Source organism: Ictalurus punctatus, chromosome 13 (genome assembly GCF_001660625.3).
Source record: "Ictalurus punctatus breed USDA103 chromosome 13, Coco_2.0, whole genome shotgun sequence".
NCBI classification, from domain to species: domain Eukaryota; kingdom Metazoa; phylum Chordata; class Actinopteri; order Siluriformes; family Ictaluridae; genus Ictalurus; species Ictalurus punctatus.
Genome location: NC_030428.2, coordinates 16,249,649 through 16,265,493, shown reverse-complemented (window position 1 = coordinate 16,265,493; position 15,845 = coordinate 16,249,649). Strand labels below are relative to the sequence as shown.

General features: G+C 40.9%; 1 protein-coding gene across 8 annotated transcripts in view; it reads left to right on the top strand.

Annotated features, from left to right (window-relative positions):
* Positions 1-15,845, top strand: part of bahcc1b (BAH domain and coiled-coil containing 1b) — a 94,333-nt gene that overhangs the window by 35,631 nt on the left and 42,857 nt on the right. For all 8 annotated transcript variants that reach the window (XM_053684881.1, XM_053684880.1, XM_017483769.3 and 5 more), the window contains one exon: positions 11,643-11,819. In XM_053684881.1, coding sequence (XP_053540856.1) covers positions 11,643-11,819 — 177 coding nt within the window. The remainder of the gene's footprint in view (positions 1-11,642; positions 11,820-15,845) is intronic.

The window sequence follows — 15,845 nt, the reverse complement described above, 5'->3', positions numbered from 1 at the left end:
ACTTTGTCAGATATGCCTCAGTTAATGCTTTACCAGCAGTCACCCCCTTCCCACGTCCACCTGGTAGAGTCCAGCGAGGCATAACGAAAAAGGTCTACTTTGAGGTGAAATGGGGAGAAAAAAAAGATGATGAGACAAGGATTCGGTTGCAGACTGATTTCTGTTATTCAAATCAAGGATGAACCTTTTAGGCTGCATGATTATAATTGCACCACATAAACCTTCATACACTGTACATACCAGTAATCCCTTCTGAACCTTGTCAGCTTTGTTTCATCATCCTACCTCTAGGTTAACTTTATTACCATTCTTTCAGCTCTTTCATACCCCCAACCAAGGCCTTTTTCCGTACCTCCCCCTTAGTAAATTCCAGAAGTAGTGCAGGGCAGAGAGACCTGGCTAGGCCACATCTCAGTCTTATCTCCAAAGCTCTGCATTCAATCTGGGTGTTTTCTCTCTTGGGGAGATTCCACCCAAGGTTTAAGCACTGAGCTGAAACAGGCCTGAGCTGGAGCAAGGCTGACTCTGAGCTCTGATCTGTTTTGTGTCTCTTCATACAAAGTCAGGAGAATGAGTGTCTGAATGCTTGGGAGTGTTGTGTTGCCTTGATAAACCACAAGACAGATATAAGTTTGTTTGATTGAAGATGTTTTAAATGTCCTTTGATGATGGACATTTTGTGTTCCTACTAGACTTTTCTGCCACTGCTATAAGCAACACTTGTCACGCAGATAAATTTGAAGTGACACTTGATAATTTTTGGAGCTGTTTAGCATTAAAATGAGACAGTGAAAAGAACTGGTGATGTTTCAGCCCACCACGTCACCTAAAAAGGGCCAACATATTATACTGCACATATGAGCCTGAGCCTGGTGTTATATAGTAGTCTAGGTACTTGTGGACTTTTTCACCTTATGCTGACCTTGCTATGGACCAAGCCACGTCTACTCTGAGCACATCTGAGTCAGGAGTAGGAGGACGTTCTGAATAAGCTAACATTGCTGCGTGGGTTCTTTGGTACCTTTGGGGCTGTAGACTGGCCACTGGGGTGATGACATGACTCAGGGTCAAGCTGGGGAGGCCTGGGAAACACATCTGCTTAAAGGCCTTATGGGATATGCCTTATGGATCAGAGCTTTGAAATGTTGTGTATCCATTCTACAAATCACTCTGTAAACCATTATATTTTTGTCTTCAGTTTCTTGTGGTTTTATTTGCCCCCCCCCAAATAACCCGGCACAGTTTGTGACTCAATTCAAGATGGTTGCAGAGGGTTTTATGCAAATGTAATAGATTTCATTTAAACATTTTGTGGCAATTGCCTTTGTTAAAACCTGGAAGTTGGCTTTGCAGAGGCTAAAGTGACGTTATTGCTGAGCAAAAGGAATGGGTAGCAATAGATCTTGAAAGGAGGAACAGAAAGAGCGGTCAGTAAAGCCAAGGATGAACATATTTCTCAACATGCCAATATGTCCAAAACGTTTATCTCTGTGCACTTTACCATTTGCACTCATCTTTTCTCTCTCTCTCTCTTCGTCTATCTTTCCCAGTCTTCCTCTGTGCCCAGACAGTCCATGTCCTTGGTCTTGAAGCATGGTGTTCTTTTGGGAGAATTTGGTCTTGTGTGCCAGATGTGTTTGTAAGACAGGGAGAGGGAGTGTGAAAGACAGCAAGACCAGGTTGACCTCTTTCTGTGTGAATCTGTGCAGCTGCTGCTTCTATGTGTGTCTGTGTGTGAGTTTATAACTGTCTGTAGGCCTCCAGGGATACACACAGCTATACATTAACAGACACATGGACACACACACACACACACACACACACATCTTTCTGAGAGAATTCTGTGGCAACAGCCTTAGTTCAAAACTGGCTTTCCGTTAGCAACACCAACTGTTCTCATTAGCAACTTCTGTTAGGAGAGAAAGTCTCCAAGTACAATATTCACATGCCTAATTTTTACTAAGGCACACATTTTATGTTTGTATGGGAGGATAAGATGGAAGAACATATAAAATTGAGTAAGTAAACCGCACATAGCAAACACTCACATACAAAGTCGTATGAGTAGGACCAATGGTCTACTCATCTATTACAGGAATGGGTCTCTCACTGCTTGTGTTTTCCACTCACACTGGACACTGTGAATTTCCGCCCATGAAATAGTGCTGTTTTCTTTACCAGGGCCTGGCCTTTCTCAGTGGGGCGGCTCTAAACCACGGTATGTGCTCCCCTTTACAATGGGTAAAATTCTCCAGCACTGCTTATTCACTCAGGATGATATAAAACATAATCTGTCAAAGAGAAGCAACATGAGTCTAACAGTGCATTATGAGCACAGTGAATGGGGAACGGTGGTAGACTGGGCCTTACTGAAAGCATACAGCGTGTGTCATTCAGGTGTGTGTTAGCGCTATTGTACATGCTAAATGGGTTTCTCACCGTTTGCTATGCGTGGAACGGACAGACAGGCCAAATCTCCCACGCGGAGCGCTCTCTCAAGGCCTCGGGTAAATCCTCCCCACTGAGAGTGAAAGAGTTGGAGAGAGGGAGCGTAAAAAAGGAGTGGTGGTGGGGAAATGAGAGGGGAGGGAAAAAATAGAAAACAAAAATAACGTTTATGGTTCAGGCTGCCTCTGAAATAATTTTCCATATCAGTGCAACTGCATGAGCCCAGTGGGAGCAGGAATATGATTTTCTCTGTCCAGTGCCAACGGAAAATGGAATGGGAATCAAAACAAGAAGCTTGGAGCGGAGTTGCAGGATGTTGGAACAAGAGACTGAGAGAGAGACAGCAAGAAGCTTGTTTGGGGTTTTCCATCAGCATTCCTGCACTGGGACGATCTTAACAATGTTTGCAGATCTTTTCTGTTCAAGTCACACAAACCCCATTCGGTCACACTGTCCGATGTATATTTGGTGCAAACAGGGTCCATTGAGACTTGTTATGCCTTGGCCTTTTTTCTCTGGCTTCAGCCCTAAGGGAAGAGAGACAGCAAGAGTGAGGAAACAGACAGGAAGATAAGACTCCATGCTCCTTCCTGATGCCTGGTTTTGGATGGGGTCCCAATTAAGGTTATTACTATGAGCACAGCAGAATCTCATCATTCAGGTACTCATAACCAATAAAGGTTTCTCTACTCTTTACATTGCTGACATGCAGTAAAGTACAGCAGAGAGAGAGAAAAAAAAAACAGGTGCAAAAGCATGTAAAGATTTAGACTCTCGTGACAATGAGCCAATTAACATGAAAACAAATGCTTGTGGCAGACAATTGAATCATTCCCTGTTTGGAACAAATGACAGCTTTGCTTGTTGCATGTAATTAGCCTAGCCGCACTGGGCTGACAGCATCCATATGTCTGCGAGTATGTGCGAGAGTGGTTGTGAGTTTAGCAAGAGCACTGGAGTGTACTAGCCACTACCACTGCATTTTCAACAGGAGAGAAGGTGTAGGAGGTGAAGGGGGGATGGGAAATTTAATAGGGTGAAGCATCAAAAAGAAAGAAACAACATTTTGGCTGTTGGGTGAACATGCAGAACTGTGCTGGAAGGATGCTGAGTGTCACCAGTTCCCTCCACACTGGAATTTTTCTTGGACTGGTTTTCCAGGATGTTAGATGGAAGATGCTAAATGCAAAATTGTAAAACATGCCAACCACAAAGCTGATTAATGACCAAAGATGAAATGATGGTGGTAATGCACAGGTGTGTGAGGGAGTTAAGATTAGTTTATGCACTTTTTAGTGCAAGGTCATGGAGTTCACCTGTCTGTTCAGAACAGTGATCATTTCCTTGCTTTTACCATTGTTACAAGACACACTTTCTTCCTGAGCTTGTGTGTATGTGATCACTGTCCTGTCCATGACCCCAGCCTGTAATGGCCCAGACAACAGATTTTGTGATCCCTTAAAGCAGTGTGTATTGTGTCTGGTTCGGTCTTTGTCTCCCCCACTTGCACTGACTGTTTGCACTCAGGATGAAATGATTTGTGGCTGAATAGACTTTTTCACTGTGGTGGGAGGTTGATTCACACATTTAAGAAAGGAAACTTAAAGTAGGCGATGTAAGTGGTAGAGATGTGCGTGCGCGCGCGCGTGTGTGTGTGTGTGTGTGTGTATTTGTGTATACGTGCATGCCAGACATCCCAACTCTCCCGGACGTTCCGGGAGTTTTCTGAATTTTAATAGTGGCTCCCTGATGCCTGCGAATTATATTCAATATCTCCGAAAGCTTTTTTTTTTTTTTGAGAGCGAGCGAGTGGTCATTTCTAATGATAGACGGGCTCTGGAGAAACCGAGAGAGCGAGTGACAGACACGGTGAGAGAGTGACACAGCGCATGTCCTGATTGGTCTCTCTTTGTGCTAACTAACCTATCAGTTTTCTCAGTAGGTGGGCTTTACAGTCACCCTCTCTCTCTCTCTCTCTCTCTCTCTCTCCAGTTCATCCATCAGTTCGGTTCATTTTAGTGTGTGCAGCACCCTGGCAGACTCTAAAGCGAAGTACAAAATGCACTTCACCCCAGACTACACTAAAATGTACCCATGCATAATAGGGGTAAAAGACAACGACAGTGTAGCTCGCTGAACTGTTTGCAGAGGTGACTTCTCAATTGCCCATTGTGGGTTAAATGACTGTAAAGACATGTTGAGGTGAATTTAACCCTCCTATTATGTTGGGGAAAAAAGTTACATCCACTTCCACAGTTTAAATGCACACAAAAACAGCAAAGAACAGCTTAAAACAACAAACCTTTATTATGGCTTGTCCGGGACAAGCAATAAGAAGAAATATTTGCATATAAGTTCATAACCTTAAATGAGGAAAGTCAAAAAAATTCATAGAGAAAAAGAGAGATTAACCAGCATTTCAGACATCTCAAATGTGGAAATGGGTCAAATTGACACATAACATAATAGGAGGGTTAATCGGTGTCATTCGTCCATTCGCATAGCTAACGTTATTTTAACTAGCTGCTATAAGGAGCTACTGTATTGATGTCTAGGTGATGAGGCTAAACTCCCTGTAGACATGTGTAAAGTAGTTATTAAGTAAAACAAAAAACAGAACTCCTTGAGTTGAACAGTACAGTAATATAATATAGTATAATATAATACGAAACAGTGTGCATACATATTTTAATGTCACATCCTCTGCATATACCAGAAAAGCTATTTCCATTAGTGTGTGTAAATAGTGTGTCTAAATAGTTGCAATATGTTGTTCAATAAATAGTTGTGTTGTGTCATAATAAAATGTAATGTCCTTGTTCATATGTGTTGGGTGTGTATGTTTGAAGTCAACTCCTTGAAATGCGTTTTTGCAGGTTGGGATGTCTGGCATGTATGCGTGTGTGCGTGTGCGTGCTTGTGTGTGTGTGTTTTTATCATTGCCCTTAGTATGTTGCAGTCTCATGTTTCACTTTGGTAGCTCTCTCTAAATGTGGGAAAATATCTTATCAGTGGCTACGTTTACATTCCCGTCAATATTCTGATTAGTATTGATTCATTTAAACGTCGCAATCCGATTGATTCCGATTAAGACAATATTCTGATTCCCAAAAATTCCAATACGCCCCCTGGAATATGCCTATTTTAATTGGAAATTTATTGCATGTAAACACCTCATTCAGAAAATCCAATGAAAGGAGATATATGCGCATGCTCAGTTCACAAGGAATTGTGGGTACTAACAGATGCTTAGCTGTAGGCTAGGTATTTAGGAATGGCAACTCAGGCATACTTACATCAATCATGTATACAGTAATATTCTGACGTACAGGCAAATAAACATTGTATTCAGAATATGACTGCAACGTGAATATAGACCTTAAACGGAATTTGATGTGCATGTAAACGTAATCAATGATGGAAATGTCCGCTATGCATTATGACTTTCTCTGTTGTAAGCTTTCTCTCACATTCTGTTTGGTTCTCCATAGTATGTTCTCTCAAGTACAGTTTTGTTGTAGTATTTACCAGTTTAATAAGTTTCTTTCCCCATAACTAAACAGTGTTACATACAATAAATAAACATAAATATCTTTGTATCATATGTTTACTTGATTGGAGAAAAACATGTTCACTCGTATGCTAGTTGTCAACCTTCTACCATAGCCTGCAGTTTATTATCTGATCTCTGTTTGCTTGGTAATCACTAATACATACTGGAAGCCAATTCAAATTAAATTCAATATGTTTATTTTCTAATTATGTTCAGTGGTATTTATAGAGTGTGCAGCACTACAAGTTGCTATTTCAAAGTTAATTTCTTCTCCCTGCAATTTTCTGTGTTGACAGAGTAAAATGATTAATGACTATTGCCACTTTTGCTTTGGATTACCCTAAATAGCCTTCCATGTTGGTTTAGTGTCATATGCGAAGGTAATCTAGCAAGAAAAAAAACAAGAAGGAAAAAAGTACAGCTGCAAAAATATCCTTTATGCTGTCTTTTTCACCAGGACATGGAGTGGAGACGCTAAACAAACAGCAAGTGAGAGAAGTCAATGTTGTGTTTCCTTAAACCAATCTCCTTTTCCCCCCACAAATGCTGTTTATTATGGCTGTGGTGAAGAAAAAATTAGCTTTTTCTGTTTCTGCTTTTGGATTTGTACATGTTTTCCCTACATAATCTGTGTACTGTACACCTCACACACAACCAAGAGTTTCCCTTGAATTATGAATATTGTACCCTTCTTCTACATCTGCCTTAATACATGATGAACCACAGCAGTCTGCTTCCTGTGTGTATGCATGTTTAAGACTAACATACTCAAGGTACCTTCTATCTTTCTTTTAAACTGCTTATGCACCCTTAGTTTTACACAGTGTCCTTACCCTAAACTGTGGCTTAGTCTAGTAGCAATTGCATTGTCTCTTAGTGCTCAGTCTAGCAGAAATAAACATCCTCTGAGAGAGAACAGGAGAAAGATGGAGAGAGAGAGCTGTTTTAATGTACACACATGGAGTCATTTCAGCCCAGAGCTGATCCACATGCTGATGGATGGCACTTAATTTCGGCCTCGGTTAGGCTGGCCTTAAACCCAATGCAGCGGACACAAAACAGAGCACACTGCAAAGCCGACTGACAGCCGCTCTCTCGCTCTCTCTCTCTCTCTCTCTCTCTCTCTCTTTCTCTCCCTCGCTCTTCATTCCTCACTATAAGCAGGTTTCCTTCCACTGGAACATAGGATTGTCTGAACATCAAGCCATTGTGTGTGTGTGTGCGTGTGCACACATGTGTGTGTGGCATAAGCGCTTGAGGGTTCCCCACTCCCAGAATCTTTCTTTTAATTCCTTAATTGGATTAATGTCAATTTGAGAGAGGGGACGACAGTGATTAGTATGCACATGACCTGATTTCCTTAAGCAGTGGACATGTGAGATTGTCTCCTCTCTGTTGCACTTGGTGCATAAGTAAACAATCTCCAGAGAGCCGACACAACCTCGGTCTTGCCTAGTGTGAGCAGGCTGTGGCATGTGTTAAACTCTGCACGCTAAACCTGTGGCATAATAGCTCCTCTCCTGTTCTGCTGTGAAGCTGAAGGAGCTCTTCCCACGTCCGACTCTATCCACTCTATCTCCACTATATCCCCCATGTGGTTGTGCTCATTTGGCTTTGCTGCTTGCTTGTGTTGGCAGCTTCCTCTCCATTTCTGGAGAGAGCCTCTAGACCTCCTGCTATCTCTCTGTCCCACCCTCCTTTTTCCAGCCCTGTCCTGCTGTTCCAGTATCAACAGTGTTTAATTTTTTTGAAAGTTGGTTTATTAAAGGTGGAGGAGGAGGGTGTAGAGAGACACAGGGGGAAGGGCCTAGGTAATAATTTCAAGGAACTGCAGATGATGCTCACTGCTGGCACACCGGAGATGGAAAAATATGAGCGAAAAAGTCAATAAAGCAAAGCAAACAAGAGGAAACGTTTCATTAAAGGGGACTTGGCGGAAGGCATATAGAGACAGGCGTATGTGCTACTGGAGAGCTGTGCTGGGGAGCACAGTTTGGCGGCTGTGGAGTTGTTCAATGGCTGCCAGATGACAGAAAAAGACAGACAGACAGAGGTTCAATGCAAACCTAGAACCCTGACTTCTGTCTTGCTCTGTTTGGGTTTTTAGTACCATAATTAGACATTGAGGTATTTACAGTGCTTCTCTCATATCTCAGTCTTCCCATGTACAGCCTATGATACAGGTTTCTTTAAAGTTTCTGAAAGTACTGGCTCCTTGTAACTGTTTGCATGCCAGGCTCAACAATTTTAAGCCAAACTGGTAACAGACACCTCTCATCTTTCAGGACAGCGATGCCGTCTGGTCTGCCCTGAAGGGAGGACTTGTTCTGACAGCAACACTCCACCCATGTTGTAGTGTTGAGACAGTTGTATTGCTAAGGCGTGCAGTAGTCTTAAAGGATGCAGGCCTCTCATTTTGGCCAGCTGTGGGCTGTAGTGGAGCCTGTGGTGGAGCTGCTAGGCTTCTGAGGCGTGGAGTTAAGAGTAGTGGCCCCTTTAGGGACATGGTTCCATTTTTTTTTCATGATGCCCACTTGTGTGGTTTTCCTTGTATTCACTTAAGTTTGGTTTTGATCACAGGCTGATTCTAGATCAGTGCTATGAAACATCTTCTGGCCGCACTGTGGTGGCTTGCCACTGGCAGGGTGAGGAGGGAGTGGGTGTAAGGAGACGAAAGAGTCTGCTTTAGCCCTGGCTCGAACATCCAGCCTCTCCTCAAGCCTGCAATTATGGTGTTTTTCTTTTCTCTTCCTCTGTGTTTTTTCTCTCTCCTCCAGCTGCCATGTTTCCAGCTGGAGGCTTTGGCGGTGGCCATGCACGCTGTTTATTTTGTGAGAACACTCATTTGGTAATTTCACACCTCTAAACATCTCCTTTAACCTCCTCCTTCTCACCCTGCTTTAATGAACTTTTATCAGTTTAGGAAATGAAAACTCCCTCAGTCTCACCTCAGCTCAATAACAAAGTAAGTTCTCGATGGCAGAAGGAACACAACACTTCAGACAGAGTGCTAAAACTTCCAGGCTTGAATTTATTTCCCTGAAGAATACACAAATACTCAAAATCCTGTAAATTTAATTTATACATTCAAAGGCTGATTAAATTATTCTGCACTACACCAAGTGTAAATAATTTATAACACCTTATTGCTAAATTAGATTAGATTTGGAGCTTAATAAAGCACAAATATTGGCACAGCATCTGGAGCATTTGCATAAATGTTAATTTGACTTATTTAAACATTAACATTTGTGTTATATTTCCATGTTACTTTGAAAGGGAAAAAAAACATTATAAATTTAGTCATTTTTGTATGTTTGTTCACACCCCATTTCTCTTCCAGCTTATTATGCTTGTCTTTCATTCTTCCCCCATTCTTCCATTTCCCCTAGAGAGTATCCATTTGATCAGCCTGTCTTTTTTGTTTGCGCAGCATATGAATGTGTTCAGAATATGAATTTGTGTGTGAATGTGTGGAATATAAATGTATATGTGAGCGTTATGTGTGTGTACATGCAGTGTACAGTATGTGAACTTTGTGTGAACCTTTAAAATGTGTCTTTTCCTGATTGAAGGCTGTTTCACTGGTGATAAATGACTATAATTGTATGTGTATATTCATGTGCTTTGCCACTGTTTATATGCTAAATGCGGGCTGATGGGATGAGTGTATTATGTGCTGCACTCAGGATGTGAGTGTATTTGACATGAGTGTGCATTATGTTATTTTGAAATGTGTGTGTGTGTGTGTGTGTGTGTGTGTGTGTGTGTGTGTGTTTAAGCAGTGTGTACCATACATATGCGGGAGCAAGCACTAAGCAGTGTTAATAATTGATGTGAATTGGACTGGGTGATAACACCATCGCATTTGGCCGTTGGCCTCCTAATCTGCCCCCTCTCCAAGGGGCTGCCACCCCCTGGGACCCTAATGCTTAAAGGAGGCGAGCACTCCAGCCCTTCGTTTTCATTCCTTCATTATCATTCTCTTTCTGCCACCTTTTTTCTCACTGTCTGCTGTTCTACAGTTTATTCTTCTCTCTTCCTTTGTTTTTTGTCTCTCCCCCCTTCCATCCTCTTTATCTTTGCATGTAGAACTCATCTGCTCTTTATGTTTGATCTTAGCCCTGGTTATTAGAATCCTGCACCAAAGACTGCCATAATTTAATTGATGCCATAGAATTCAGTGCCATGTTCTGTATATGACGGTTTGATTAGTTAATTTTATTATTTAAGTGCGGGTAGCATGACTGAGTGTGTATGTACGAGCAGGGGGATGTCCTCAGTCATTGCTGAGCTGTTACAGCAGAACGATCACAGCAGCTTAATCATGGGAACCATGATTTAGAGCAGATTGTGAATTGAGACTCTTGTATACTAGTGCTCTAATTCTCCATTCTTGCCTTGTTTCTCTCTTTCTTCTCTTTCTCCTTGCCTCACCCACTCTCTCCCCTGCGTCTGCTTCTCACTTCCTTTTGCTTGTTTCTTGCTCTTTTTTTTTAATCTTCCTGGCATGTGCTCTTCTCTTTCATTCCTTGATCTTTCATCTCCCACTCTCCCTTCCTCATTCTATTTCTCAAGCTTTTCCCCCTTGACATTGTGAGACTGATGATCAGGTGAAAAAAGATCTTTTTTTTTTTTAATTGTGTGAAAATTTATCTTTAATTTATTTTAAATGATGTGTGAAAATGTATCTTTAATTTATCTCAAATTCAGGATTGTAATATAAAAGAAATGTTTATTTTCTTACCGAATTTTTGATTTATAATACTAAGTACAAATAAACCACAATGTGTTTATATACATTACTGTATTATTCTAGTATTTTATTACAGTTCTATTTTATGTTTTAAATGCACCACCATTTTCCTCCAACCTGATTAAATATTCTTAAATGACATTCTGATTATATAAATTTGGTATTTGGGCCAATTTTGCTGACCTTGCGGTGTTAAATTCAGAATTTTCCATTCAAAACAAATGCTCAGTACTTCTCTGATATGAGTTCAGCTTGCGGTCTCACTCACTCAAAAGCTTAAATTTTTGTTTGATATCACATTCTTAAATGATGTTGTAAACTTTGTATCAAATCCCACAAGTTAAGCTCTCCTAAGTGATGATTAAAATACTTTTGTTATTTTATAGTTTTGTATATATCACAGTTTTGGCTACTGAAATAAGTCAGTGAGAAATGAAAAGATATATAGAGACTGATACTCTAATCCCACTTGTGTCTATGACAAACACTACTGTGCTGACAACTGACTAGCTTTTTGAATGGGGAGGAAGACATGGTGGTGTAGAGATGTCTATGTGTAGAGACATAGGCCAATTGTAGGAGTTTCCTAATAATTAAAAACATATTAATTTATTATTCTATATAGATTGCAGTTTCAATAGTTACTTATAACTATTGTTATTACTTAGAACTAATAACTATTGTCAAAGACTATTGCTGTTCTGTCTTTTCCCATCTAGATTACTCAAACCTTACATTTGACACACCCCATGAATAGCAATGAATTCTGGTATGCTGCATGAATCAGAAGATATAAAATCTGTCCTGGCCAGTTTCAGCAACCTGTATCAGCACAGCCATTTCACTGTCTCATCCTGTCTGTCTCTGCTTGTCTCTGTCCTGCAGGCACTGGGCTGATGGCAAACTCCTCTGCTTCATTCATGGGCACTTTCCTGGCCAGCAGTCTGGGCTCACCCCCATCCCACCATTCCGGACCCCCTTCCTCTCCATCTTCTCCCCCTTATCGCAGTGGACCCCACTCCAGCGGCCACTCCCAGATCTGGTTCCCACACCCACATGAAGGTAAGTTTCCTTTGTCTATTTCTCTCTGACTCATCTTTTCCTTGTTCAGATGTGGCCAGAGGCTTGTTTTGCTGTTTGGTTTGTGTGCTATGGTGTGTTAACGTCACAGCTGTGAGAATGTAATGTTTACACACTCATCCTTAAACACATGCCCTTCCTTGTAACTTTTATCAGAGTCTTGTGTAAACGTACAGTATCTCATCCAAAAGCAGTGTGCCAGCATTTCACATGATCTCTGGTTAAGTCAGTATAACAACTGTCTTTTTGGCCGATTCAAATCCAGAATGCATATTAAAGAAATCCTTACTGCTCCTCTGTGATCATATACACTGTTAACATTAGGAGTGTGTTGGGAGTGTTTTCTGTATGTCAAGTGCTGCAATATGTAGTTATGGTGCTATTATCTGTTAGTCTTGCTTGTTTTTGCTGGTGCTGTTCTCTAAGTCCATGTCCGTTTTCCCCTAAAGCAGGGCTTCCAGGAGTCTGTTTACATGTTAAAGATGTTAAATGATGGCAGCACATATTTATTTAAGAAATATAATTAAGATTTTGTGAACATTACGCAAATATGTGGCAAATATAAAGCTTTTTATTCCTGAACTTTTCACCCACACAACCAAACTACTTACATTGTGCTAAACTGTAGATTCAAAACAGTTTCTATTACACTAACAGCACTTAACTTACGTTTATATATTAAAAAAGTGTAATTAGTTGTACAGGTTCTAAGCTGTTCCAACATTTAGGCTAAGAAACCAGCAAGCAAATCAGACCAATGAAGCTTATAGTGTTTATTCAGATTTTTTTGGTTATAACAACTCTAGAAAAAAAGTAGTTAAGGATCTCCATCACTGTTACGTCATTAAAACATGAATAAAGGCTACACATTATGGAACCTGCTTTGCTGTTTGGTTTGTGTGCTAAGGTATAGAACATTTAGCAAACAGCAGTTATGAATATAGACATGGATAATTACGAAGCGTCTTTATGTGCGTATAGCCTGCTAATGCTATGCAATGTCATATCTTTATGTGAATATTTACAGCAGCTGTGTGTGTGTGTGTATGCTGGTTTTTGTTGTCTGATCACAATCTAGCACCCATAAACTTTTTCTATACATAGAACACTGCAACAAGGATGTGTACACAAATGTGCATGTGTGTGTGTGTGTGTGTGTGCGTGTGTGAGTGTGTGTGTGTATGTGGTATGGTGCAGGTTAAGTGCTCTGTATCTCTGGAGCTCTTGGCAGCTGGCAGAGTGGAACAGTAATTGTTGTTGGCAGGCTGCACAGTGGGGCTTTTCTGCTGGCACCCAGAGCTACAGAGCTACTGTAACTCATTGACTGAACAAATCTTTGTGTGTGTGTGTGTGTGTGTGTGTGTGTGTGTGTGTGTGTGTGAGAGAGAGAGAGAGAGAGAGAGAGAGAGTGCACAGGTATAGGTGTACACTGTTATGGTTGGATGTAAGCAAGAGAAAAGAAATCATGTAGTGAGATAGCGAGAGATAATGCAGCCTCTTTGTGTGCTGGTTCTACACAGTGCTCTCCTGGAGCTACAAACTAATCAATAATAACACCACAATAACAATAATAACAACAATAATGATAATTGTAATAATAACGATAATAGAATGTGTGTCTGTAATGATATAGATGCCCCTATTATGTTGATAGAGGTCATTATTGGAATCAGGCTTTAATTGCATTTAGACCCTTGGAGCAGTTGATTGGATGGCTCCATTTCCCCCGGTAACACTCCACGTCTCGTCTCTCTTGGTCTGCTGCATATTTAGCCCCCACCCCCACCCCCACCCCCCACCAATTTGCATAAAGAGCATGTCATCAAAATGAACCACACAATTACCCAGCTCTGCTCCCCCTCAGAGACAACTGCATTTCTACTGACAATGCAAAGACCTACCTGACCTGCAAGGACATGCTGTGTGTGTGTGTGTGTGTGTGTGTGTGTGTGTGTGTGTGTGTGTGTGTGTGTGTGTGTGTGTGTGTGTGTGTGTGTGGAGGTGGGGGAAGACGGAGCAAGACAGGAGAAAGACAGGTTAAGAGACGGAAAGCAAATGGACAGAGACTGATTTTAATTCTGATTTGAATTTTATTTGCTGCACATGAAGCCCTGTTTAGACCAGGACAGATGCTTCAGAGGGTTATTGTTTAAATATGTGTGTGTGTGTGTGTGTGTGTGTGTGTGTGTGTGTGCGCAGTGTACATGGCTCTGATGGTTTTGTGTTGTTTGGGTACTTCTGTATGGCCATGAACCCCTGGCATGGCATTGTTCATATGTGATTACACATATAGTACATATAATATTGAAATTTGCTTCAAAACATAATATCTCTTTCTGAGATATCTTGGGTTTCCGTGGTATAACACTTGTTTCCATTGTTACTCACACTACTAAGTAAGAGATTGGACATTTATTTTTGTACATGTTTCATTATTGTAGATAATAGAAACAGTTTGCTGGTACTCTGTTAGCAAGCTGAAATACAGTATATTTAATACATGTTATATACTGATATACTTTTGTTTGTTTGATATAATTATGTTTGTCTGCATTTATAGAGTTATTTATATTTATATGTATATATACTTATAAGGTTATATATATATATATATATATATATATATATATATATATATATATATATGTATACATATATATATATCTTGATGATCTCAGCATCACCGTACAAGTTCAGAATAATCTGAATGCTAACAGGTCTTGGTGGGTTTTAAGGGATTTCCCCAGTCTAGGCCTAGGGTGTCATGACCCTTACTGTTAAACCCACCTCCAACGGCCTACTTCCTACCTAGACAACCAGCAGTGACACACTTGGGTATGTGTGTGTATTTGTTTCTGTGTGTCTGTCTGTGCTTGCGGTTTTAAAGGAAAAACGTCGGGTGAGCAGCTGGCTTCCGGCGCTGTGTGTGTGTGTGTGTGTGTGTGTGTGTGTGTGTTTTTGTGTGTGGGTGTGCGCTTATGTGCGTGTGCATTTGTGTGTGTGTGTGTGTGTGTGTGTGTGTGTGTGTGTGTGTGTGTGTATGTTTGTGGGTACATGTGTGTGCATGTGTATGCTCATGGGCGGTTTCCCCTCTCTTCTGGCCCCTCAGCTCTGCTTTTGGCTGGGAACCGTTTGTGGTGGGGCAGGTGGTCCCTCCGATCACTTTATCTCTGCTGGTCAGGTGTGTGTGAGCACGCTGTGTGTCTGCATCATTTCATAAAACAGACCAACTGTGAGCGTCTGAATATTAACATCACCAAACTGATATCACTGATTCCAGTGACCATGTGACTGACATAATATTGTGGAGGTGAGGGTTTGTACAAAACTACCATATCCGCTTTTACTGTAAGTAATAATGAGACGGTCAGTGTTATAAAAGTACTGACGATACTGACATACTACTCTGAAAATAGCTTATTGTGATATTGCACAGCCCTGTGTATGAATTTTTACAGTTCTGCTGTAGTTTTAATGATGTCTGTGTATCGGAGAGGAAAAGCACATGTATATTGTTTGTATTATTCCTCTTTACCTCATTCTCTTGTTTATGTTGCTCCTGTTCAATCTTAATTATTCTTAATGTATTTATTGGTCTTTTTCATGAAATTGTTTGTAGTGGGAGCTAGTCTGTGTGTCTCTGACTTAAGAGTGAACAGGACACCTGTTTTCCCATCTGGTAAAATCTCTGATGAGAGGGCATTCTTTTTTCCACACATGCGCACACACACACACACACATGTGCACACACACACACACACACACCACAATGTCAAAACTGTATTATTGTCCATGTGAGCACATTTTTGGTTCCCACACAGAGCTAAATTCATGTCAGTTCATTATTAATTTTACATTATTAATGTTAAATTTTAGTAAAATGAAAGCGCTGGTAGCTGTGTGTGTCTGAATTACAGAGGGGCTGACTTGAAACTTCAGAACATGATGTTTGTGAGTGAGATGCTAATAGAGTGAGTGTAAGAGAGCTGAGAAAGAATGTGGAGAGAG